This window comes from Mesoplodon mirus (genome assembly GCF_964341445.2).
Source record: "Mesoplodon mirus genome assembly, chromosome: 1".
Classification (NCBI taxonomy): domain Eukaryota; kingdom Metazoa; phylum Chordata; class Mammalia; order Artiodactyla; family Ziphiidae; genus Mesoplodon; species Mesoplodon mirus.
The window spans coordinates 77,466,899-77,493,730 of NC_138976.1; the positions used below are offsets into that span (position 1 = coordinate 77,466,899).

The 26,832-nt window shown below is 42.5% G+C and overlaps 1 protein-coding gene across 2 annotated transcripts in view; it reads right to left on the reverse strand.

Annotated features, from left to right (window-relative positions):
- APBA1 (amyloid beta precursor protein binding family A member 1) overlaps positions 1–26,832 on the reverse strand; it is a 233,862-nt gene that overhangs the window by 52,836 nt on the left and 154,194 nt on the right. For both annotated transcript variants that reach the window (XM_082613977.1, XM_082613976.1), the window contains exon 2: positions 24,088–25,359. In XM_082613977.1, coding sequence (XP_082470103.1) covers positions 24,088–25,290 — 1,203 coding nt within the window. In that variant the 5' untranslated portion in view covers positions 25,291–25,359. The remainder of the gene's footprint in view (positions 1–24,087; positions 25,360–26,832) is intronic.

Consider the following 26,832-nt stretch of genomic DNA (forward strand, 5'->3'; position numbering starts at 1 on the left):
AGCTGGTGGTCCAGGTCTCCCCTGTCTCCGAAATCCAGGGGGATCATCGGCACAGTGGTTGAAAGCTCTGCCTTAGCTTATGAAGGACTCTTTACAGAAAATTCTTTGGGCTCTGGAAGTCCCTTGAGAATAAAGTTAAACTCCTTCTACTTAAGAAACCATGGGGTCATGCGTGTTCCTTCAGGACAAAATCCTTCCCCTTTCCCATTTCCACAGGCCCTTCTGAGCCCTAACCTTCTCTGACACAGCCACCCGCCTCACCTCTGCACTGGCTCACACCCTGATCCCCTTTTTCACCACTTTGGCTTCATTCTCTGTCAGTCATGTCAGGATCTGTAGATCTGCCCATTCCCAGCCAGACAACAAAATTCATACAGCCTAGGAGCTGGGAATGGCTGACAAGGTCGGCTGGGGGGAGGAGGAGGCCAGCAGCTGCTGTGTCCTCAGGCTTTAAGCCCAGACGCTCTTTGCTGGCACAAGGTAATGACAAGACACCAAATGCGGCAGGTGGACTTCTCGAGTAGCCCCTGTGACCCCCAGCTTCTGGTATTCAGGGCCTTGTGCAATCCCCTTCCTGGGGAGGGAGTGTGGGCTAGTGACTTACTCTAAGCAACAATAAAATACAGCAAAGGATGTCATTCTGTAATGGGAAGTCACAGGCTTTTGTAACCCATCTTGCTATCAGACTCAGCCTTCTCGTCCGGCACACTTTATTAACACAAGCTACCATGGAGGAGAGTGCCCAAGTGGCAAAGAACCTAGGAGGCCTGTGGCCAAGAGTCATTTGGGAACTGAGGTCCTCAGTCCAACAGCCCATGAAGAGCTGAATCCTGCCAACAAGTGCATGAGCTTGGGAACAGGGCTTTCCCCAGGTGAGCCTTAAGGTGACTACAGGCCACTGACATCTTGACTGCAGTCTCTGAGAGGCCCCAAAGCAGAGGACCAGTTAAGCCATGCCAGATTCTCAACCAAAGAAACTGTCAGATAATCAGCATGGCTTGTTTTATGCCACTAAGTTTTGGGGCAATTTTTTTTTTACACAGCAGCAGACTTCACACAGCTAAGACACTAAAGGTGGCTTCAGAGGAAAACCTCAAGAACAGAGAAGACCTGAGGTCTGGCTGAGGGCTCAATAAAGAACTAGCCTCGAACAGATCATAAAGTCTGCACAGGTAGGCCCTGTGTCTGTTTTAGCCAGAGCCTGCATCTCCGTGGCTGCTGTATCCCTGGTGTCTTGCATGGTGCCTGAGCTATAGAAGGAACTCGGAAGTATTTGTTAAACGAGTGGATGATAAGTTGAGAGACTTTCAATTTGTGATGAGATAAAGTAGTCACAACTCTCTTTGGTTCACTGACAAAACTAAGAATAGTGTGGCTATGTGGCCAAGCCCTATTTCTTACTCATAGACAGTGTCCTATATGTAGCCTGTACTCTATTAAACCCAAACGTGTTAGCAAGGAAACAACTGTAACAGCTCAATCCAATCACTTTATGACAATTTGCATGGCAGATGGTTGAGAGCACATTTATTCCTCTGATATCATTCGTCTAAGATGAGGTTTCCTATTGGCTTCCGAGTTCTATTTAGCAAAATATCCTGGGGCCCATTTTTGCTGATCTGACAGCAGATGCTTTGGTTCTAAAGTTATGCTTCTGGATAAGTTTCTGGGATGTTAACCTAGAGGGTCTGCCAGCCCCCCTTTTCTAAACAGTATGAACCATATAACAGAACAAAGTTGGTTTTAGAGCCAATACTGGGATACTGGTATACTCTTCCACAGCAGGCCAGGAGAACACTCTGAGTTAAGGATGCTTGGGGTCTAGTCCTTTTCAAGCCACAAAAGGACACAGAATGGAGCTGACTATCCTAGGAAAACTCTCCTCCCTGCCCCCCACCTGCCAAGAATACATCACGTTCCAGCTAGGAACTGATCTACTCAGGGAAATCAGGCCCCAACAGAATACATATTCATTCTAAAGTCGGTCTGCTTGACTGCACATCTCATTTCAACTCCATCCTTTGCTATTCAGATCCTGGAAAAACTATGGCTGGCCAGAGCTCCCTAAGGAATGTGGATTGGCAAAAGGACCTCTCAGAGAAGGATACCTGAACAAGAATCCTTCATGAAAACAGAATCCTTCAGCAGCAAAAACATTTTTTTTGGTCAAAAACGGTTCTTTTCACTCACCCCTGTAAGCCTGACAACACAACCATAACAGGATAAGATGCTGCCAACAAGCCTTAATGAATTAGCATGTATACTTGACCTTGGTCAAGAGTTTCCTAGCAACAACAACAAAAATCCACGTAGGCTGATGTTGAATTAAGGATAGAGGGAAAGGGAGAGAGGATGGGGGTAGGTGATGTCAAGGAAACCAAGGCCCAGATGAAGCCAGGATGCTTCTCCACCCTCGTTACATCATCTTTCTCCAAAAAAAAATAAAAAATTTAAAAAAGAAGGTGGGCACAAAAGTGCACATGATCGGGGCAGGTGTTAATATCAAGCCCTCACACTTCCCAGGATTTCAGCAATATCTCCCTCTCAGCAGGAAAGTGGCTGGTTTCTGACTAAGAAGTGTTAGTGCCGAAATGGTTTCCTCCCTCAAAATACTTTCACCAATGGTCTCTGGAACTGGGGATGCCAATAAAAGGTAAATGTTATGTTAAGGGGGTGGTGCATACTGCCATTATCACTAGTTAGCAGTTTAGTTTGACTTAATCAGACCAGCCCTGCAAAATAAAAGCTGATACTGCAGTGTTGCTCAAAGTGGAATTGGAGACCCTGGGTTATTCAGAGTGCCTGACCAGATGGGCAGTACCGTGAGGGCACAGGAGGGATGTGAGTGCTGGGGGAAGCAGAAGGGCAACACCAGGCTGGAGAAAGTGAGGAAGGGGTGCTAACAGCCGACTCCTCTAATTCAGTTTGCCACTGACCAACTCTAAATGTTAAGAGTTTTGACCTACTAAGGCAACTAATACACCAAACTTGTAATTCTGATTTCATATTTCCACGGAGGACTCAATATCTGCAAAACCATTTTCGCTCAGCCATTCTGGGAAATAAATCTGATAACTTATTTTACTGATGAGGAAACTGAATCTGAGGAAGAAAGGAGGTCACCAACTCAACGTAGCTGCAGCAGGTCAACGATAGAGCTAAGATTTATGTATAATGAATGCTTACTGAGCATCAGCATTGTGTGACTTCCTCTGAGTTACAAGAGGAGGAAAAGTTACTATGCCTTCAATAGACTTGACAGTGACTTACAGAGACAATAGGCTAATGCACGTGAGACAAGTAGAAAGACAGACAGTAAAGAATCAAGTTTTAAACTGTAGTTTGCAGTTTAAGTTGGTGGTTACCAATTTGGACTGGGCCTCAGAAATACTGATAAGACCCGACCTCCAGAGATTTTAATCAGGAAGTTTGGAATCTGGAATCTATCCATTCAAAGACTGGGGCCCTGACTGCACTGAATACAAATGTGATCTGGTCAGAAGTGAGAGCCAGTGTGGTAAGGAGTGGGGTATGGAGGCAAGTCTGCATAAACAGAAGCAGATGTAGAATTTGTAAGTACAAGGCCAATGAGTAAGCCAATGCAGGGCGGGGGCAGGGGCAGCGGGTCCTTACATGCCAAAGGCTCCATCTGGTCTCGGTCCAGTGGGGTCTGCCTAGTCATACCTGAAATCACATGAGGAAATTACTGCCTGGAGGAATCTGTCTTTGCCAAAGACAAAGGGTGTAGACATCTTGGATAATTTGCCCTCTGAAGCTGTGAAATGTGTCAAAGACCATGATTGGTAGGTCAAGGCTTCTGGGTCACATAACCCAGCTATTTTCAGCTATTCTGTCTGTGGAAACTGAGGCCAAAATGCCCAGCCTGGCTCCAAACCTCCTTCAATCCATTCCCAGACTTCGTCCGTTTTTGGTGTCCCACGGGCAGGATGTGACCAACTAAAGAGGTCAGCCAGGCACACCAAGTGGGCAGCTGAGTGCCCGTTGTCTTACTGTGCAAAACAGCAGGAGAGAGAAATTGCCAGTGGGACTCTTCAGGAGAGTGAGGTGGCCTTTGTCAAAAGAAAACAACATCCTCGCCATGCCTGCTCTCCAGTGAAAAACTGTGTTTCAAAGAAAGTGGATTGACGAGCTACGTCTTTGTATTAAGAACATGTTGTCAGATACACCTGTAATGGGAGTATTTCCCATTTTGAAGATGATCACATTTACAGATAAATCGCAATTCATAATTCCATGGGCCCAGGATTTAACTGGGCTACATATGGAATTCAATTAGCTATGATCTATCTGCTCCCCTCCCTGCACCTTCCCTTCCTCCCCTGTACAGCCCCAGTCCACTGACAGAAAATACTGAGAGCGTACAGTTGGGAGAACTGACACAATGGTTTCTAAAGACTCCTGGGAAGTTTCCTGAGCTCCAACTTATTAAGCGAGGATGTGAGAGCAAACCATGGCCCTGCGTGCTGCGTTTCTACCTGGAAAGTGATAACAAAATGCTCTCTGGCAAAATCATGCAGTTCCTTCCCTGTGGTTCTCCCCAAATTTCTTGGCACAGCTTCACATACACACTGACTAGCGAGACAATCCATTAAAAAGTTGAGAAAGATTCCTCTTGGGAGTGGGGTCAGGTCAAGAGAAAAAACTGAAGCCTGGGGGTTAAAAAAAATCAATCTTTCCCATCACGTATCTTCATTCCATGCAGCACAGATAATTGGAGACCTTGCGTTCTGCTGTGCAGATCATCAGACTGGTCTGTACCGGTGATTCCAATACGGAGATGGTCTGATGACAGTGGGGAGATACCTGCCTTGCCCTGTGAACAGGGCTGGTCTGGAGCGGAACTGACAGGTAATACTCAAAAGGTGAGTTAAAATAATCAGGAATACTTCAAATCCAGGAGGAGAGAGCAAAAGCACACATTCTCCTACCTCCTTTGGCTTTTTCATGATTGAAATAAATCACATATTTGCTCTCTGATAGGAACTTCCAGGTCAAGCCTTTTCATTTCCAAGTTGTAACAGTAAGATTATTACATGTTTAAAAACATTACCCTGGTCACATCAGGTCCTCATAGTTCACAGAAAAGTGAATTTTTTAAATTGACAACACAGTTCTGTTATTTAGAGCGTTACTCCCCATTGCCAAGGATATGGCCATTTACTGCTGACCCTAAGTTGCAGAATGGGCCATTATATGTACCCTACCATGGCTTATGGCACCTTGAAAACATTTCATTTTGAAAGTACAGACCATTAACCTAAGTGAGTATATAAACCTGAGGAGAAATCAATGCATCCACTTTGACCTCAGCAAGCATCATTCTCACTGCAGCTATTCGTATCCTGGCTGCCATCCTTCCCATGTATGTTCAGCAGTTTCTAAACTCTAAGCCCATTATCAAACCCACAGTTCCTGAACTCTTCAGGTTATTCACTGTCAAGATGCAAATCCACTTACCAATTAGGGTTCTTCACCTTAAGCAGTACAGTCCTATCCTTGACCTACTTTTTAACCTCTTTACTCTTATGTGTGTAATATAAGCCAAATGCAAGTGTGTGTGCTTAGTACATACACAAACACAGCATGAAATTAAAATGAAAAACTCATAACACTCAGCTCACCATATAACAGTTAATAAAGCAGTCACTTTCTATAAATTGTGCAAATAATATACAGAAGTGTTTGCCTTTCTCTGTTTTTTCAAGAAAATGGATGATAACATTGAGACAATCCCTTTGAACAGTTAGTGATCTCTGAATAACGATTCCAACTCTTTGTTTTTTTAATAAGGCAAAGAGATACAGAAATAGAGTTTTAAAAGTCAAACAGTACTATATGGCTTATGGCAAAAACTGAAGTCCTTTTCCCTACTCCTCCCCACCCCCTTTTAGCATTTCTTCTGGTATTTACTTCCACATCATAAATAGCGTGTTTACACTGCCTCTCCTTGATTTTTCAATTGCAGACATTATTTCTTGGCTTCTACTATAAAAGACTAGGGTTTACCTATTTTATACTATACCTTCCCTTATCCTCTCAATATTACCATTTTTGGTTAACCAATATTCAGTGTTTGCATGCTGAGGACTATGCACGTGGTATTCCCTGAGACACATGCATTACATTATTGCATTTCGTGCCTGCATAACAATTGTTTTTAGTGAGGTAAATAGCTGCATTGTTTTTCCATTTGTTTAGTTTTCTGTATACTGATCAATAATTTATGCCAAACTCTCTAAGACAATCTAAGATTCCTCTCAGTACAACCATATTAGAAAATCTCAGATGGAGACAAGCTGGAGTAAAAGGACTTGAGCGCACCTCTTCTTACAAAAACACCAAAATCACAACTAACTGCTGAACAAACATCAACAACAAACCGCCCCCAGAACCTACCTAAAAAGATACCCTACATTCAAACACAAAGAAGCCACAAGAAGACATTAGGAGGGGCACAATCACAATAAAATCAAATCCCATACCTACCAGGTTGGTGACCCACAAACTGGGAAATAATTATACCACAGAATTTCTCCAATAAGAGTGAAAGTTCTGAGCCCCACGTCAGGCTCTCCAGCCTGGGGGTCTGGCAGTGGGAGGAGGAGCCCCCAGAGAATCTGGCTTTGAAGCCCAGTGGGATTTGATCACAGGAATTCCCCAGGACTGGGGGAAACAGAAACTCCACTCTCAGAGGGTGCACACAAGGTCTCATGCATACCAGGACCCAGGGGGAAAAGCAGTGACCTCATAAGAGACTGGGCCAGACCTACCTGCTAGCACTGGAGGGTTTCCTGCAGAGGTGGGGTGCACCTATGGCTCACCATGGGGCCAGACACTGGCGGCGATAGTTCTAGCGAGTACTCATTGGCGTGAGCCCACCGGGAGGCCGCCATTTTCTCACCAAGACCTGGCCCCACCCAGCAGCCTGTAGGCTCCAGTGCTGGGACACCTCAGGCCAAACAACCAACAGGGTGGGAACACAGCCCCACCCATCAGCAGACAGGCTGCTTAAAGTCTTCCTAAGCACACAGCTTCCTGCTAAACACACTGCTTGACAGAGCCCTGCCCACCAAAGGGACAGGACCCAGCTCCAACCACCAGTGGGCAGGAACCAGTTCCTCCCACCAGGAAGCCTGCACAGCCTCTTAGAACAGGGGGAAGACAGCAGAAGCAAGAAGAACTACAACCCTGCAGCCTGCAGAACAGCAACCACAATCACAGAAAGACAAAATGAGACAGCAGAGGAATATGTCCCAGATGAAGGAACAAGATAAAACCCCAGGAAGAACTAAATGAAGTGGAGATAGGCAATCTATCTGAAAGAATTCAGAGTAATGATAGTAAAGATGATTGAAGATCTCAGAAAAAGGATAGAGGCACAGATCTAAATGCTTAACAAAGACCTATGAAAACTAAAGAACAAACAGTGATGAGCAATATAATAACTGAAATGAAAAATACACTAGAAGAAATCAACAGTAGAATAACTGAGGCAGAAAAATGGATAAGTGAGCTGGAAAACAGAATGGTGAAAATGACTGCCACAGAACAGAATAAAGAAAAAAAATGAAAAGAAATGAGGACAGTCTAAGAGACCTCTGGGGACAACATTAACTGCACCAATATTCATATTATACGGGTCCCAGAAGGAAAAGAGAGAAAGACCTGAAAAAATATTTGAAGAGATAATAACTGAAAACTTCCCTAACATGGGAAAGGAAACAGTCACCCAAGTCCAGAAAGTGCAGAGAGTCCCAGGCAGGATAAATCCAAGGAGGAACACGCCGAGACAAACAGTAATCAAATTGACAAAAGTCAAAGACAAAAATTATTAAAAGCAACAAGGGAAAAGCAACAAATAACATACAAGGGAATTCACATAAAGTTATCAGCTGATTACTCAGCAGAAACTCTGCAGGCCAGAAGGGAGTGGCGTGATATATTTAAAGTGATGAAAGGGAAGAACCCAGAACCAAGAATACTTTACCCAGCAAGGCTCTCATTCAGATTTGATAAAGAAATCAAAAACTTTACAGACAAGCAAAAGCTAAGAGAATTCAGCACCACCAGATCAGCTTTGCAACAAATTCTAAAGGAACTTCTCTAGGTGTTAAAGAAAAGGCCACAACTAGAAACAAGAAAATTACGGATGGAAAACCTCACCACTAAAGGCAAATATAAAGGCAGGAAATCATTCGCACACAAATATGATATCAAAACTAGCAATTGTGAGAAAAGGAGAGCACAAATGCAGGATACTGGAAATGCATTTGAAATTAACAGACCAGCAACTTAAAACAATCTTGTTTATATACAGACTGCTTTATCAAAATCTCATGGAATATCTACAATAGATACACACAAAAAGAAAAAGCAGTCCAAACACAACACTAAAGTTAGCCACCAAATCACAAGAGAACAGAAGAGGTAGGGAAGAAAAAAAGACTTTGAAAAACAAATCCAAAACAATTAACAAAATGGCAGTAAGAACATTCATATAGATAAAATTACCTTAAATGTAAATGGATTAAATGCTCCAACCAGAAGATACAGACTGGCTGAATGGATACAAACACAAGACCTGTGTATATGCTGTCTATAAGAGACCCACTTCAGATCTAGGGACGCATGCAGGCTGAAAGCGAGGGGATGGAAAAAGGTATTCCATGCAAATGTAAATCAAAAGAAAACTGGAGTAGCAATACTCATATCAGACAAAATAGACTTTAATAAAGACTGTCACAAGAGACAAAGTAGAACACTACATAATGATCAAGGGATCAATCCAAGAAGAAGATATAATGATTGTAAATGTATCTGCACCCAACACAGGAGCACGTCAGTATATAAGGCAAATACTAGCAGACATAAAAGGAGAAATTGACAGTAACACAATAATAGTGGGGAACTTTAACACCCCACTTTCATCCATGGACAGATCATTCAGACAGAAGATCAATAAAGAAACATAGGCCTTAAATGACACATTAGACCACATGGACTTAATTGATATTTATACAGCATTCCATCCAAAAGCAGCAGAATACACATTCTTTTCAAGGGCACGTGGAACATTCTCCAGGATAGATCACATCTTGGGCTCAAATCAAGCCTCAGTAAATTTAAAATCAAAATCATATCAAGCATCTTTTCTGACCACAATGCTATGAGATTAGAAATCAACTACAAGAAAAAAAATAAAAAACACAAACACGGGGAGGCTAAACAATATGCTACTAAACAACCAATGGATCACTGAGAAATCAAAGAGGAAATTAAAATATACCTAGAGACAAATGAAACTGAAAGCATGACGGTCCAAAACCTACAGGGTACAGCAAAAGCAGTTCTAAGAGAAGTTTACAGCAATACAATCTTACCTCAGGAAAAAAGAAAAATCAAAAACAACCTATCCTTACACCTAAAGCAACTAACGAAGAACAAACAAAACCAAAAGTTAGTAGAAGGAAAGACATCATAAAGACCAGAGCAGAAATGAATGAAATAGAGAGGAAGAAAACAATAGCAAAGATCAATGACACTAAAAGTTGGTTCTTTGAAAAGATAAACAAAGTTGATAAACCTTTAGCCAGACTCATCAAGAAAAAAAGGGAGAGGGCTCAAATCAACAAAACTATAAATGAAAAAGAAGTTACAACAGACACAACAGAAATTCAAAGGATCATAAGAGACTACTACAAGCAACTATATGCCAATAAAATGGACAACCTGGAAGAAACGGACAAATTAGAAAAATACAACCTTCCAAGACTGAACCAGGAAAAAACAGAAAATACGAATAGACCAATTACAAGTACTGAAATTGACAGATTAAAAAAAAACTTCCAACACACAAAACTCCAGGACCAGATGGCTGCGTGCACAAATTCTATCAAACATTTAGAGAAGAGTTAACATCTATCCTTCTGAAACTATTCCAAAATATTGCAAAGGAAGGAACACTGCCAAACTCATTCTGAGGCCACCATCACCCTGATACTGAAACCAAAGATACCACACACAAAAAAGAAAAGTACAGGCCAATATCATGATGAACACAGACACAAAAATCCTCAACAAAATACTAACAAACCAAATCCAGCAAAACATTAAAAGGATCATACACCATGATCAAGTGGCATTTATCCCAGGGATGCAAGGATTTTTCAATATCTGCAAATCAATCAGTGTGATACACCACATCAACAAATTGAAGAATAAAAACCATATGATCATCTCAATAGATGCATAAAAAACTTCTGACAAAATTTGACACCCATGTATGATAAAAACTCTCCAGAAAGTGGGCTTAGAGGGAACTTAACATAATAAAGGCAATATATGAGAAACCTACAGCAAACATCATACTCAATGGTAAAAAGCTGAAAGCATTTCCTCTAAGATCAGGAACAAGACAAGGATGTCCACTCTTGCCACTTTTATTCAACATAATTTTGGAAGTCCCAGCCATGGCAATCAGAGAAGAAAAAGAAATAAGAGGAATCCAAATCGGAAAAGAAGAAGTAAAACTGTCACTGTTTGCAGATGATATGATACTACTCATAGAAAATCCTAAAGATTCTACCAGAAAACTACTAGAGCTCATCAATGAATCTGGTAAAGTTGCAGAATACAAAATTAATACACAGAAATCTGTTGCATTTCTATACACTAACGACAAAAGATGAGAAAGAGAAAGTAAAGAAACAATCCCATTTACCATTGTGTCAAAAAGAATAAAATACCTAGGAATAAACCTACCTGAGGAGGCAAAAGACCTGTACTCCTAAAACTATTGATATAAGATGCTGATCAAAGAAATAAAAAATGACACAAACAGATGGAAAGATATACCATGTTCTTGGACTGGAAGAATCAATATTGTCAAAATGACTATACTACCCAAGGCAGTCTAGAGAGTCAATGAAATCCCTATCAAATTACCAATGGCATTTTTCACAGAACTAGAACAAAGAATCTTAAAATTTGTATGGAAGCACAAAAGACCCCAAATAGCCAAAGCAATCTTCAGAGAAAAATGGAGCTGGAGGAATCAGGCACCGTGACTTCAGACTATAGTACAAAGCTACAGTCATTAAAACAGTATGGTACTGGCACAAAGATAAATATAGATCAATGGAAAAGGACAGAAAGCCCAGGAATAAACCCTCACACTTATAGTCAATTACTTTATGACAAAGGAGGCAAGAATATACAATGGAGAAAAGGCAGTCTCTTCAATAAGTGGTGCTGGGAAAACTGGACAGCTACATGTAAAAGAATGAAACTAGAACACTAACACCATACACAAAAATAAACTCAAAATGGATTAAAGACCTAAATGTAAGGCCAGATACTATAAAAACTCTTAAACAGAAACACAGGCAGAGCACTCTGACATAAATTGCAGCACTATCTTTTTTGATCCACCTCCTAGAGTTATGAAAATAAAAACAAAAATAAACAAATGGGACCTAATGAGACTTAAAAGCTTTTGAACAGCAAAGGAAATCATAAACAAAACAAAAAGACAACCCACAGAATGGGAGAAAATATTTGCAAATGATGTGACCAACAAGGGATTAATCTCCAAAATTTACAAACAGCTAATGTGGCTCAATATCAAAAACAACAAACAACCCAATCAAAAAAATGGGCAGAAAATCTAAATAAATATTTCTCCAAAGAAGACATACAGATGGTCAAGAGACACATGAAAAGATGCTCAACACTGCTAATTATTAGAGAAATGCAAATCAAAACTACAATGAGGTATCACCTCACACCTGTCAGAATGGCTATCATCAAAAAGTCTACAAACAATAAATGCTGGAGAGGGTGTGAAGAAAAGGGAACCCTCCTACATTGTTGGTGAGAATGTAAATTGGTACAGCCTCTATGGAGAACAATATGGAGATTCCTTAAAAAACTATAAAAACCAGCAGTCCCACTCCCGGGCATATACATATGATGAAAAACATGGATGGAAAGGATATATGCACCCCAATATTCACTGCAGCGCTATTTACAATGGCCAAGCCATGGGAGCAACCTAAATGTCCATCAACAGATGAATGGATAAAGAAGATGTAGTACATATATACAATGGAATACTACTCAGCCATTAAAAAGAATGAAATAATACCATTTACAGTGACATGGATGGTAAGTGAAGTAAGTCAAACAGAGAAAGACAAATATCGGATGATATCACTTATATGTGGAATCCAAAAAAATGACACAAATGAAATTATTTGCAAAACAGAAAAACTCACAGACTTAGAGAATGAATTTATGGTTACCAGGGGGGAAGGGTGCAGGGGAGGGATAGATTAGGAGTTTGGGATTGACATGTACCCACTGCCATATTCAAAATAGATAACGAACAAGGATCTACTCTCCAACACAGGGAACTCTGCTCAATGTTCTGTAAAAACCTAAATGGGAAAAGAACTTGAAAAAGAATATATACATGTATATGTATAACTGAATCACTTCGCTGTACACCTAAAACTGACACAACATTGTTAATCAACTATACTCCAATATAAATTTAAAAATTTAAAAAGTAGTATATCCTCCAAAGATAAAAAAGTTCTAATTAAATACAGATTCAAAATATTTTTAAAAAATATTAGGAAATCTCTCATTTCCACCATTTCTGGAAACCTCCTACCTGGAGCCCTCCAAGTTCTGGTCCACCCTGGACTGGCTGCTGCCTTGTCCTGCTACATGGTTGTCATCTCCTCCCCCATCACCCTGAAAACTGCTTTGCCTGTTTCCCCTGTTAGATTGCGTTTCCCAGATCCCATCTTCTTTCTTCAGTTTGATTTACACTCCCATTTTGAGGAAGCAATCCTTTAGTAGCTTCCTGAGAAAAGGTGCTTGGGAGGTAAATTTTCTGGGACTCTGCATAACTGAAAATATCTTTTTTCCACCTTCACACTTAACTAGAAATTAGACTGGGTGTAGGCTTCCCAGTTTCCAGTGTTACTTTTGAGGAGTCCATCACCATTTTGATTCCTAATCATTTGTAACCTGTTTTTACCTCTCTGAAAGCATGGAGGATGTTCTCTTTCTACGTTCTGTTCTGAAATTTATGTGGATCTTTTTTTAATTTCATTGTTCTAGGCACCCAATGGACTCTTTTTTTCCCTTTTATTTATTTACTTTTTTGCGGTATGTGGGCCCCTCACTGTTGTGGCATCTGCCGTTGAGGAGCACAGGCTCTGGATGAGCAGGCTCAGCGGCCATGGCTCATGGGCCAAGCTGCTCCACGGCATGCGGGATCTTCCCGGACCGGGTCATGAACCCGTGTCCCCTGCATCGGCACGCAGACTCTCAACCACTGCGCCACCAGGGAAGCCCGGCCAATGGAATCTTTTAATCAGGAAACTCTCATGTCCTTTGCTTCTAGGAAACAGTCTTTCACAATTTCTCACTTTTATCTATGTTCCTACTTCTTTCCATCCATTGCCTTAATTATTCTACTTTCTTGAATATTTCCTCTACTTTGTCTTCTAACCTTCCTACTAAAGGATTTAAAAAATTCCTGCTGCCATTTTTTAATTAAAAATTTTGGGGGACTCTGGGAGGGCTCACGCCAGGGAGTGCTTCCCAGAATTTCTGCTGCTGGTGTCCTTGCACCCACAGTGAGCCACAGCCACCCCCGCCTCTGCAGGATGCCCTCCAGTGCTGGCAGTCCCCTCCACCAGGAAGCCTACACAACCCACTGAACCAACTGTAGCCACTGGAAACAGACACCAAGAACAACAGGAACTACGAACCTGCAGCCTGCAAAAAGGAGACCCCAAACACAGTAAGATAAGCAAAATGAGAAGACAGAAAAACACACAGCAGGTGAAGGAGCAAGATAAAAACCCACCAGACCTAACAAATGAATAGGAAATAGGCAGTCTACCTGAAAAAGAATTCAGAATAATGATAGTAAACCTGATCCAAAATCTTGGAAATAGAATAGAGAAAATGCAAGACACAAGCAACAATGAACAACACAATAAATGAATTTAAAAATACTCTAGATGGGATCAGTAGCAGAATAACAGAGGCAGAAGAATGGATAAGAGACGTGGAAGATAAAATAGTGGAAATAACTACTGCAGAGCAGAATAAAGAAAAAAGAATGAAAAGAACTGAGGACAGTCTCAGAGACCTCTGGGACAACACTAAATGCACCAACGTTCAAACTACAGGGGTTCCAGAAGAAGAAGAGAAATAGAAAGTGACTGAGAAAATATTTGAAGAGATTATAGTTGAAAACTTCCCTAATATGGGAAAGGAAATATTTAATCAAGTCCAGGAAGCACAGAGAGTCCCATACAGGACAAATCCAAGGAGAAACATGCCAAGACACATATTAATCAAACCGTCAAAAATTAAATACAAAGAAAACATATTAAAAGCAGCAAGGGAAAAACAACAAATAACACACAAGGGAATCCCCATCAGGTTAACAGCTGATCTTTCAGAAGAAACTCTGCAAGCCAGAAGGGACTGGCAGGACATATTTAAAGTGATGAAGGATTAAAACCTGCAACCAAGATTACTCTACCCAGCAAGGATCTCATTCAGATTTGATGGAGGAATTAAAACCTTTACAGACAAGCAAAAGCTGAGAGAGTTCAGCACCACCAAACCAGCTTTACAACAAATGCTAAAGGAACTTCTCTAGGCAAGAAACACAACAGAAGGAAAAGACCTACAATAACAAACCCAAAACAATTAAGGAAATGGGAATAGGAACATACATATCGATAATTACCTTAAATGTAAATGGACTAAATGCTCCCACCAAAGGACACAGATTGGCTGAATGGATACAAAAACAAGAACCATATATATGCTGTCTACAAGAGACCTACTTCAGACCTAGAGACACATACAGACTGAAAGTAAGGGGATGGAAAAAGATATTCCATGCAAATGGAAACCAAAAGAAAGCTGGAGTAGCAATTCTCATATCAGACAAAATAGACTTTAAAATAAAGACTATTAGAAGAGACAAAGAAGGACACTACATAATGATCAAGGGATCGATCCAAGAAGAAGATATAACAATTGTAAATATTTATGCACCCAACATAGGAGTACCTCAATACATAAGGCAAATTCTAACAGCCATAAAAGGGGAAATCGACAGTAACATATTCATACTAGGGGACTTTAACACCCCACTTTCACCAATGGACAGATCATTCAAAATGAAAATAAATAAGGAAACACAAGCTTTAAATGATACATTAAACATGATGGACTTAATTGATATTTATAGGACATTCTATCCAAAAACAACAGAATACACATTTTTCTCAAATGCTCATGGAACATTCTCCAGGATAGATCATATATTGGATCACAAATCAAGCCTTGGTAAATTTAAGAAAATTGAAATTGTATCAAGTATCTTTTCCTACCACAATGCTATAAGACTAGATATCAATTACAGGAAAAGATCTGTAAAAAATAAAAACACATGGAGGCTAAACAATACATTACTTAATAACGAAGTGATCACTGAAGAAATCAAAGAGGAAATCAAAAAATACCTAGAAACAAATGACAATGGAGACACGACGACCCAAAACCTATGAGATGCAGCAAAAGCAGTTCAAAGAGGAGAGTTTACAGCAATACAATCCTACATTAAGAAACAGGAAATATCTCGAATAAACAACCTGACCTTGAACCTAAAGCAATAAGAGGAAGAAGAACCAAAAACTCCCCAAAATTAGAAGGAAAGAAATCATAAAAATCAGATCAGAAATAAATGAAAAAGAAATGAAGGAAATGATAGCAAAGATCAATAAAACTAAAAGCTGGTTCTTTGAGAAGATAAACAAAACTGATAAACCATTAGCCAGACTCATCAAGAAAAAAAGGGAGAAGACTCAAATCAGTAGAATTAGAAATGAAAAAGGAGAAGTAACAACTGACACTGCAGAAATACAAAAGATCATGAGAGATTACTACAAGCAACTCTATGCCAATAAAATGGACAACCTGGAAGAAATGGACAAATTCTTAGAAATGTACAACCTGCCAAGTCTGAACCAGGAAGAAATAGAAAATATGAACAGACCAATCACAAGCACTGCAATTGAAACTGTGATTAAAAATCTTCCAACAAACAAAAGCCCAGGACCAGATGGCTGCACAGGCAAATTCCATCAAACATTTAGAGAAGAGTTAACACCTATCCTTCTCAAACTCTTCCAAAATATACCAGAGGGAGGAACACTCTTAAACTCATTCCACGAGGCCACCATCACCCTGATACCAAAACCAGACAAAGATGTCACAAAGAAAGAAAACTACAGGCCAATATCACTGATGAACATAGATGCAAAAATCCATAGCAAAATACTAGCAAACAGAATCCAACAGCACATTAAAAGGATCATACACCATGATCAAGTGGGGGTTTATTCCAGGAATGCAAGGATTCTTCAATATACGCAAATCAATCAATGTGATACACCATATTAACAAATTGAAGGAGAAAAACCATATGATCATCTCAATAGATGCAGAGAAAGCTTTTGACAAAATTCAACACCCATTTATGATAAAAACTCTGCAGAAAGTAGGCATAGAGGGAACTTTCCTCAACATAATAAAGGCCATATATGACAAATCCACTGCCAACATCATTCTCAATGGTGAAAAACTGAAAGCACTTCCACTAAGATCAGGAACAAGACAAGGTTGCCCACTCTCACCACTCTTATTCAACATAGTTTTGGAAGTTTTAGCCACAGCAATCAGAGAAGAAAGGGAAATAAAAGGAATCCAAATTGGAAAAGAAGAAGTAAAGCTGTCACTGTTTGCAGATGACATGATACTATACATAGAGAATCCTAAAGATGCTACCAGAAAACTACTAGAGCTAATCAATGAATTTGGTAAAGTAGCAGGATACAAAATTAATGCAGAGGAATCTCTGGCATTCCTATACACTAATGATGAAAAATCTGAAAGTGAAATCAAGAAAACACTCCCATTTACCATTGCAACAAAAAGAATAAAATATCTAGGAATAAACCTACCTATGGAGATAAAAGACCTGTATGCAGAAAATTAAAAGACACTGATGAAAGAAATTAAAGATGACACAAATAGATGGAGAGCTATACCATGTTCTTGGATTGGAAGAATCAACATTGTGAAAATGACTGTACTACCCAAAGCAATCTACAGATTCAATGCAATCCCTATCAAACTACCACTGGCATTTTTCACAGAACTAGAACAACAAATTTCACAATTTGTATGGAAACACAAAAGACCCCGAATAGCCAAAGCAATCTTGAGAACGAAAAACGGTGCTGGAGGAATCAGGCTCCCTGACTTCAGACTATACTACAAAGCTACAGTAATCAAGACAGTATGGTACTGGCACAAAAACAGAAAGATAGATCAATGGAACAGGATAGAAAGCCCAGAGATAAACCCATGCACATATGGTCACCTTATCTTTGATAAAGGAGGCAGGAATGTACAGTGGAGAAAAGACAGCCTCTTCAATAGGTGATGCTGGGAAAACTGGACAGGGACATGTAAAAGTATGAGATTAGATCACTCCCTAACACCATACACAAAAATAAGCTCAAAATGGATTAACGACCTAAATGTAAGGCCCCAAACTATCAAACTCTTAGAGGAAAACATAGGCAGAACACTCTATGACATAAATCACAGCAAGACCCTTTTTGACCCACCTCCTAGAGAAATGGAAATAAAAAGAAAAATAAACAAATGGGACCTAAGGAAACTTCAAAGCTTTTGCACAGCAAAGGAAACCATAAACAAGACCAAAAGACAACCCTCAGAATGGGAGAAAATATTTGCAAGTGAAGCAACTGACAAAGGATTAATCTCCAAAATTTATAAGCAGCTCATGCAGCTCAATAGCAAAAAAAACCAAACAACCCAATCCAAAAATGGGCAGAAGACTTAAATAGACATTTGTCTAAAGAAGATATACAGACTGCCAACAAACACATGAAAGAATGCTCAACATCATTAATCATTAGAGAAATGCAAATCAAAACTACAATGAGATATCATCTCACACCAGTCAGAATGGCCATCATCAAGAAATCTAGAAACAATAAATGCTGGAGAGGGTGTGGAGAAAAGGGAACACTCTTGCACTGCTGGTGGGAATGTGAATTGGTACAGCCACTATGGAGAACAGTATGGAGGTTCCTTAAAAAACTACAAATAGAACTACCATATGACCCAGCAATCCCACTACTGGGCATATACCCTGAGAAAACCATAATTCAAAAAGAGTCATGTACCAAAATGTTCATTGCAGCTCTATTTACAACAGCCAGGAGATGGAAACAACCTAAGTGTCCATCATCCGATGAATGGATAACAACGATATGGCACATGTATACAATGGAATATTACTCAGCCATAAAAAAAACGAAATTGAGCTATTTGTAATGAGGTGGATAGACCTAGAGTCTGTCATACAGAGTGACGTAAGTCAGACAGAGAAAGACAAATACCATATGCTAACACATATATATGGAATTTAAGAAAAAAAATGTCATGAAGAACCTAGGGGTAAAACAGGAATAAAGACACAGACCTATTTGAGAATGGACTTGAGGATATGGGGAGGGGGAAGGGTAAGCTGTGACAAAGCGAGAGAGAGGCATGGACATATATACACTACCAAACATAAGGCAGATAGCTAGTGGGAAGCAGCCGCATAGCACAGGGAGATCAGCTTGGTGGTTTGTGACCACCTAGAGGGGTGGGATAGGGAGGGTGGGAGGGAGGGAGACGCAAGAGGGAAGAGATATGGGAACATATGTATATGTATAACTGATTCACTTTGTTATAAAGCAGAAACTAACACACCATTGTAAAGCAATTATACTCCAATAAAGATGTAAAAAAATTTTTTTTGGAATGTTCTTTTTTTAAAATGGCATCCTATTCTAATTTAGTGGCTCCCCTATCTTCTCCTACCCTTCTGAGGATATTGATGAGTGTTTTATAGTTTTTTCCTGCTCTGAGTACTGTCTTTATTTCTCCAAGTTCCTTTTCCATTTGCTTTTTTTGTGTCTTTGTCTTTCATGTTAAGAGATGTTCGTCAAATGTCCAGAGATCCTTGGATATCCACTCATATTTAACAGTGGGTCCCAAAAAGCCTGTTGGAAGATCCATGAGCAGCAGTAACCTTCATTGCATGGTGATCAGGTAGGGAACCAGATTTTATGCTGGAAAAGCCCCAAACATGAGTAACTGTAGATACCTACTCTTGGGTCTTGCTGTTTCCTCAGAGAGGAATATTCTAATCTCCACCTGGGGCTGGGGGCTGGGAGCAGGTAGGTTCTAAGCCTGATGGCTAAGAATTCCAAGGCTTTCTCAGAGTCTCACTGCTTAGTGGGTCCTGTGTTCCATAAGGCACCCCTTATCCCCCTTTTCAGCTGTGGCTAGTTCCAGCACTTCTCTGGTTCACCCTCTCTTTACAGTAAACCTCCCACCTTCTGTGGGGGGTGGAGGAGAAGTGGAAACTTGGTGGCATGGGCTGGAGAAGGGATTTGGAGTCTAATTTCTCCTGTGACACACCTTCAAACAATCCTCTTTTCTTTTTCAGCCATACTCCTGCCATCGGAGGTATCTGGTGTCTCAAATTCCTTAGCCTTTCTTGGGGGTCCACGGCACAAATCCTCACAGACACTTCACAGAGTAGGGAACACAGAAACCTCATCAGTGTATGAGTGAGAATCGATCAGGCTGTGCTGTGGCAACAAACCACCCCAAATCCCCGAGGCTTAAAACAGCAAAGGTTGCTTCCTCTCTCACACTACATGTCCACAGGGGTAGGAGAGAGCCCGGCTCATCACGGTCCCTTGGGACTCATATGGACAGAGGCTCTGCCATCCTGTGACACTGCCATCTTAGCTTCAGGGGAAGAAGGCGCTCTGAGCTGCTCCTGCCTAGAAGCAACATCACATTTCACTGCTCCCATTTCACTGGCCTTGTCTTGCTCCTAGGGGATGAGGAGGTGCAGTGCAGTCATCTCTGGGCTTGAAAGCAGAGGACAACTGGCAAGATGGGGGAGGGGCACTAATGTCTATCACAGCCAGTCACCACTATGGTGTTCCAAAATTTTGTTGTTCTCATCTGCTGCTGTTTCCTCTGTCTCCCGATGATTGTGGCTTTACGTATTTTTATTATTTTACTGTCATTTTAGTGTAGCTTTTTTTCTCCGAATTTTGTTTTATTTACTTATTTTTAAACAGCAGGTTCTTATTAGTTATCCATTTTATACATATTAGTGTATGTATGTTTAGTGTAGCTTTAAGAGAGAGCAGTGATAAAGACCAATTCAAAGTGTACAATACACCACTCCAAGTAGCCAAAACCCTCCCATTACGCTGTGTGCTTGCTCCCATCCATCTCTCTGATTCCACCCCCGCTCTGTTCTCTACTCAGAGTGAGTTTGTTGCCTAAAGAGAGACGGGTAGGCTGCGGAACTTTTCAGAACGGGTCATTCATTAATAATACTTTTCAAGAAGGGGGCTGGGTGGTAGTTTTCAAACATATATCTAGAAAAGAGCCTTGACTAGAAGCAAAGCATTTATAAATACTTTTTTCAGAAAACAATTATATTCACTCACTGCTGAGCATCTAGTCTGCGTTCAATAACTCCTTGCTAACGAGCAATCCCATTTTCACATTCTGTAGGACTCACTTGCAAACAGATGCCAGTTTCCTCCAAGTATGAGAAAAATGCTACAGTTCCGAGTGAATTAAAAGTGGTGTTTAGAGCAGATTTAGCTATCAGCAGATATCTCTGGCAAGTAGTAGTACAGGTGGTTTTTATTACCATCTATTTGCATCACTGTAGTTTCTGATGTTGCTATTTTGACAACGCGCTGCTTCTGTAACAAGAATTCCAGGGCCCCTTTTCCAGGCCAGTTGACCAAAACCACAGTGGGAGAGTCCCTTCCATGAAACCACACCTGTGGTTTAGGTCTAGGCCTCTAATTAGCTAGGTCTCTAACCCATAGAGCTAACATGGGGAAACTACCCAGATGATACTTGTCCTTTAAATCAGTGGTTCTTAATTTTTTACATACTCAAGAATCACAGGGAGAATTTACAAAACAAAAGCAAATAAGGAAAACAAACCTAATGAACAAAACCCCAGATCACTGGACCCCATCTTAGGTATTCTGGTTTGGAAAAGAAAGGTAGTAATTTGTATTTTTAACAAGTACCTTCCAGAAAGACTTCAGGCCACATGGCTTTTAATAGTGCTTTTCCATTTTCTACAACAGTATACATGGAATGAGCATTCAGTAAATATTTTTTGATGCTGAGGAAGAAATCCACAGAATGTATGTATTTCCCCCCCATGATACCATCAAAGAGGTAGCAAATGAAGGTCTTTCCTATAAATGTGGCATGACAGATGAAATGCAACCCACAAATTCAAATGGCTTAAAGACAACTGGTGGAATATTTTAAAGCACAGGTTTTGGGGTTTGCTTTGTATTAACTATTCATAACCCAGAAAGCCCTACTAACCAATTTCTTAGTGTCAAGTTGAATTTCTGACTGGATGGGTTTCTAAAGCATCACCCAATATTCTGGAATCAATTCTACCTCCTGAATGAAACATCTTGCAAGAGGGTTAAGCTGTTTTCCTAGTTCAAATGGATAAAAGCAAGCCTCCAGCCCCAGTAGAGGCTGGGTGATCAGTTCATCGTGAAGCTGCAGGAACCAGGTGGTTAAGCTAGTAGTTTCATGGAGCTGGTACAGGTGAGAGAGCTGAAGGAAGAGGCCAGCATCTGGACCGAATGCTCCTGCATCTTTTTCTCGGATGGCTTTCCAAGTTTCTAAAAAGGATGTAGAACGCGGCCTCTTGACATCTCCCTACTTTTAAAAACCTGCTCCATTTCCACTACCTTTGCAAAATACTTGCTGCACTCCATCCCTCCAAGCCAGAAGGAACCTGGAGGCAAAGGGAGGTCACCGACAATTCTGCACGTGAGCTCACCTATTTTTAACTGTTTGACTGTGAAGCCTGGAAAGCAGAGGGAGACACCAAGCATGCTAAACTAACTGACCCAATGCCGCCCCCTGGCTGGGAGGATGCAGATCCCTTCCCAACCCATTTCCAACCTTGCCTTAAAGGTGCCCGCGATTTAATCAGCTAACAGCCAATGCTGACTGTGACTAAAAGAGCAGGCGAATGATACCTTTCTGACCTGCAGAGCCCTTTACCTATTTAAGTAAAATGAACAAACAGCTTCCAATAATTATTTCTCACTCCAAAAGATATACCGAGAAATAGGCTGGTGCAATCATAAAATGCAGAATTAAATGAAACCGAATTTAACCACTTGATCCTTCTTTTACTCCAAGCTCGCATTTTAAATGAAAGTGCTTAAAAATTATTCAAGAGAATGGAAAAGTGAGAGTCAGAGGAGAAAGAGAATCTTTAGAGCAAGGTAGTTGGGGTAAAGGTTAGCCTTCTTGATTTATTTTGAATAGACTGTGACACTCAAGCTTGCCGAGTTATCAAATTTCTTAGGTATTTCAAACACGGAAAATAAAATGCAGACAGGGCAGCAATAGCTTTCTGTAGCTCTTCACAAGAAAGTATATTTCAGTTCAAAAACATGTCTTTTGTGAGGTGAGAAGGACACTCTGGTACCACCAGAGATGAAAACCAAGCCCCTCCTGAAAGTCAGTGAAAAAAGTGCAGACACCCCCGAAAGGGCCCAGAAGGATTTCCTTGATTTCCTCCAAAGAGGCCACACTATCCATCCCAAACTTTTTTTTTTTTTTTTTTTTTTTTTTTTTGCGGTAAGCTGGCCTCTCCCGTTGCGGAGCACAGGCTCCAGACGCGCAGGCTCAGCGGCCATGGCTCACGGGCCCAGCCGCTCCGCGGCATGTGGGATCTTCCCAGACCGGGGCACGAACCCGTGTCCCCTGCATCAGCAGGTGGACTCTCAACCACTGCGCCACCAGGGAAGCCCCCAGCCCAAACTTTTAAGGGGTTGATTTAAGGCAGTGGTTCTCAAATTGTGGTCCTGGGACCAACAGCATTAACATCACCTGGGAACTTATTAGTAACAACGTTGATTTTCACCTGAGCCCGAGATCCTGGAAAACAGCAAAGGTTAAGGGCTCCCCTCCCCTCGTTTTGTGATCTGGAAATGGCTTAGGCAAAGAACCTACCTTCCCATTAGACTTGAGTAGCTCACAGGTGCTCCCTTGTTTACCTATGACAAGGCTAAACACAGACCCTCCAAATTTACATTCTTTGCCTGACAAATGGTTAGTTGAACTGCTGATTAATCAAGACAAAATGCTTATTAACCAGCCTCTGATTAAGCTCCTAGCCTTCTTCCAGGTCCCTGAACTTTGGCCAGCTTACCACCCCTACTCAACAGCTCCTCCTGGGAATAGGCTGGTGTCAGGTTAAGACACTCTCTCATGGGCAATGCGTTCAAGCCATGCTTCATCCCACTTCCTCACACCTTGTTCTTCCAAGGCTTGTTTACTCCTCCCTCCAAAAGAACCCCCTTTGTGCCTAACTCTAGAGACGCTTGCAGATCTTACAGAGGTTCTGCTACTGCAACAGTTCCCCTTCCCCTGTTACAATAGGGCCTTTCCCCTTTGCAATAATGCTTTCCAATAAAGCCTCTCCTTACTCAATCCAGACTTGTTTTCTATTTGACGTTAGAAATACAAATTCTCAGGCCCCGCCCCATACCTTCTAAGTGGGAAACTAGGGGATGGGAAGCGGTGCGCCTGGAAATCAATTTCTGAACAAGTGCTCCAGGAACAGTTTGAGAACCACTGATTTACGGCAACCTCTCAACACTTAACTCCCTCCCACCTGTGTTTCACTCAGGCGCGCTTAAGCACAAACTGTTTCTGAGCATCCCCACAGATCGTTTCTCTCATCAAGTCATTTCTCAATGACAAACGATGCCACCGAGGGCCCGTCTCCCCTCCCAGCCACGCGTGGCGCTGAGCGGGCCTGAACCCGCACACACTTACATCTCCATCCACCGGCCTCTGGTCGTCACAATCCCTAGTGGGACTAATATCCTGGCGCATGACCCAGATGGGCTCTTTGGGCTCGTCGGGGGTATAAGGCGAACGTATGGTCCTGGTTTTCACCTCCTCGATGGCCTCCTTGATGTCCTTGATGGCCAGCGAAATGGCATCCCTCTTCTCCTTGCTGTACCGCTGCACCGCCTCGCCGCCAGCCACCCTCTGCTGCCCCGCCGGCGCCTGCAGCCCGGGGCTGTCCGGGCGGCCCCCGCCCGGTGTGGGGGCGCGCTCCAGGTCCTGCTCGGCCTCGGGCATGTCCTCAGCCGCCTTGTCGAGGCTCTGCGAGCTCATGCTCTGCTTGACCTCGGCCACAATCTGGTCGATGTCCTCTTCCTGCTCGTAGCTGTCCATGCGCGGGTAGGGCGCGAACTCGGCCTCCTTCTCAGGGCTGTCGGACTCGCCGTCAGAGCGCTCGTCATAGTGGTGCAGCCGCGCGCCCAGGGCCTCCTGGCGGTAGGCGGCCGCCTCGTCTCGCTCCTGCTCGTACAGCCGCAGGCCGTCGCGCGCGTCCAGCTCGGGTGCGTCCCCGATTTCCTCGTACACGTGCTCCTGGAGGCCCCCGTAGTCGGCGTAGGGCTCGGCATAGGGCTCGTCCTCGCCGCGGTGGAAGAGCCGGTGCGTGTAGACGTAGCCCGAGTAGGCAGCGTTCATGGCCTCCTCGTGCTCCAGCGAGTGGAAGTGCAAGTGGTTGGGCAGCGCGCGGCGGTGCGTGGCCTCGGCGTGCTCGGCCTCCGCCTGCTCCGTGTACTCCTCGGCCTCGGGCCGGTACTGCACTGCGTACGCGCTCTCGTCCTCGGGGTCCTGCGCGCGCTCGGCGTCGTAGACGTCGCGCGCTGCGGCGATCACGTCGCCCTCGGCCGTGTCCGTGTGGTTGTGGAAGCCGCTCTCCGTGCTGGCGGAACGCGCCAGGCACTCCCCGCGCTCCTCCTCCTCCTGCTGCTGCTGCTGCTGCTGCTGCTGCTGCGGCCCGGGCTGGGCGCGGAGGTCCTCGACGGCGCGCCCGCGCGGGGGGCGGCCCGCATAGTGCTGCTGCTGCTCCTCCTCCACCTCCGGGTGCTCCAGGTCGGCCTCCACCGACTCGTTCACCTCCCCGCCTGCCGCCTCGTCCGTCACCTCCACCTCCGCGGTCCCCTCCAAGTGGTTCATGGTGGGCGTCGGCGACGGCTGGGAGAGGGGCTGGGCCGGCTCACTGCGCTCTCATCCTGCTCCACCCGGCTGGAAAAACAAGAAGGGGGAGGGGCTATTACGTGGTTCAGATTGTAGTCAGGAGCTGAGTACCAAGCTACCATAAAAACAGCTGTTATTGATCCCATCTGAATCTCGGTCAATTAAAAAGTGATTGCAAATTTAAGCTCAGTCTGAGAGCACGTAGTTCATCTTCTTCGTAGCATGTGTCGTAATTTGTAATTACATATCTCCTGTGTAATTGCTTACTGGCTTTCTCCCTTCCCCACCCCTCAGACTGAGAGCCTCTTGAGCCTTAGTTCCCCACCACGCTTACTATTCAGGTTCTGTTTCTGATGCATGTGAATAGAGAGTACTACCAAACTGAATGAGACAATTGACACATTTTCCATCTGCTAAGGGATAAATCTAAGAAACGATTTTTAAAATAAGTTTCAAGGGAAAAAAATAATCTTGGAATGTTTTGAATCGGTTGCTGTCAGTACAAATTCGCAGCCATTCTGGGGGAGGCTGTCAACCATCAATGGGTTCTCGTCCTGGCACTGCTGGCTCTGTTGCCTCCGGTTAAGTGGCTCAATTTTCCGGACCTCCACCATGAGACTGGACTCACTTCCTACAGCAGGATGTTAACAACTATTACCTAGACAAGAAAAGACTCCGTGGTCAGATAAGTCTGGGAAATGCTGACTTCCAGTTGACTTTTCATTGTGAATATTCAAGGGGAGGAAGATACAGGATGCTCGATTCACAAACTTGTTTGACTGGGAAACACTTTTTTCCTACAGGCCAGTGTTCTGCCAAATGCACTTAAAGAAACACAGACTAGCTAATTTCTAATACTCACTTCCCTCATACACCCTGGATCTAAAATTCCTTGATTCTATGAATTAGCATTATAGCTGATATTGGATAACACGCTTATTTCTTTAAAATATGGCTAGGTCTCTTTCCCTGTTTTCAGAGGGACTTGCAGCTAGAGAGACAGCTTTGGTTTCAACCTCTCTCAATTCTTATCACAAAATAGCTTTATAGCATAATCTGTGTACAGTGTATAGAAATAAACACAAAGGATGTAAAGAACAGCAAAAACAGGCAGGATCCCTATGATTTCAAGACATTTATGGTAAATAGGTTCAACATGTGTAAACTTTTAGGGACTTCCCTGGTGGTCAAGTGGGTAAGACTCCGAGCTCCCAAGTCAGAGAGCCCGGTTTCGATCCCTGGTCGGGGAACTAGATCCCACATGCATGCCACAACCAAGGAGCCCACATGCCACAACTAAAAAGATCTTGCATGCTGCAACTAAAGATCCCGTGTGCCGCAACTAAGACCCAGCATGGCCTAAATAAATAAATATATTTTTTAAACGTGTAAACTTTTCTCATAGTGTTCTTTCGGAGAGCTCATCTTACAAATGGACAAAAGTGGGAAGTGAACTCTTTAATGTAATAGCAGAAAGCTCCAGGAGGACCAGGAACATCTGATGGACTCACTAATGTTTTG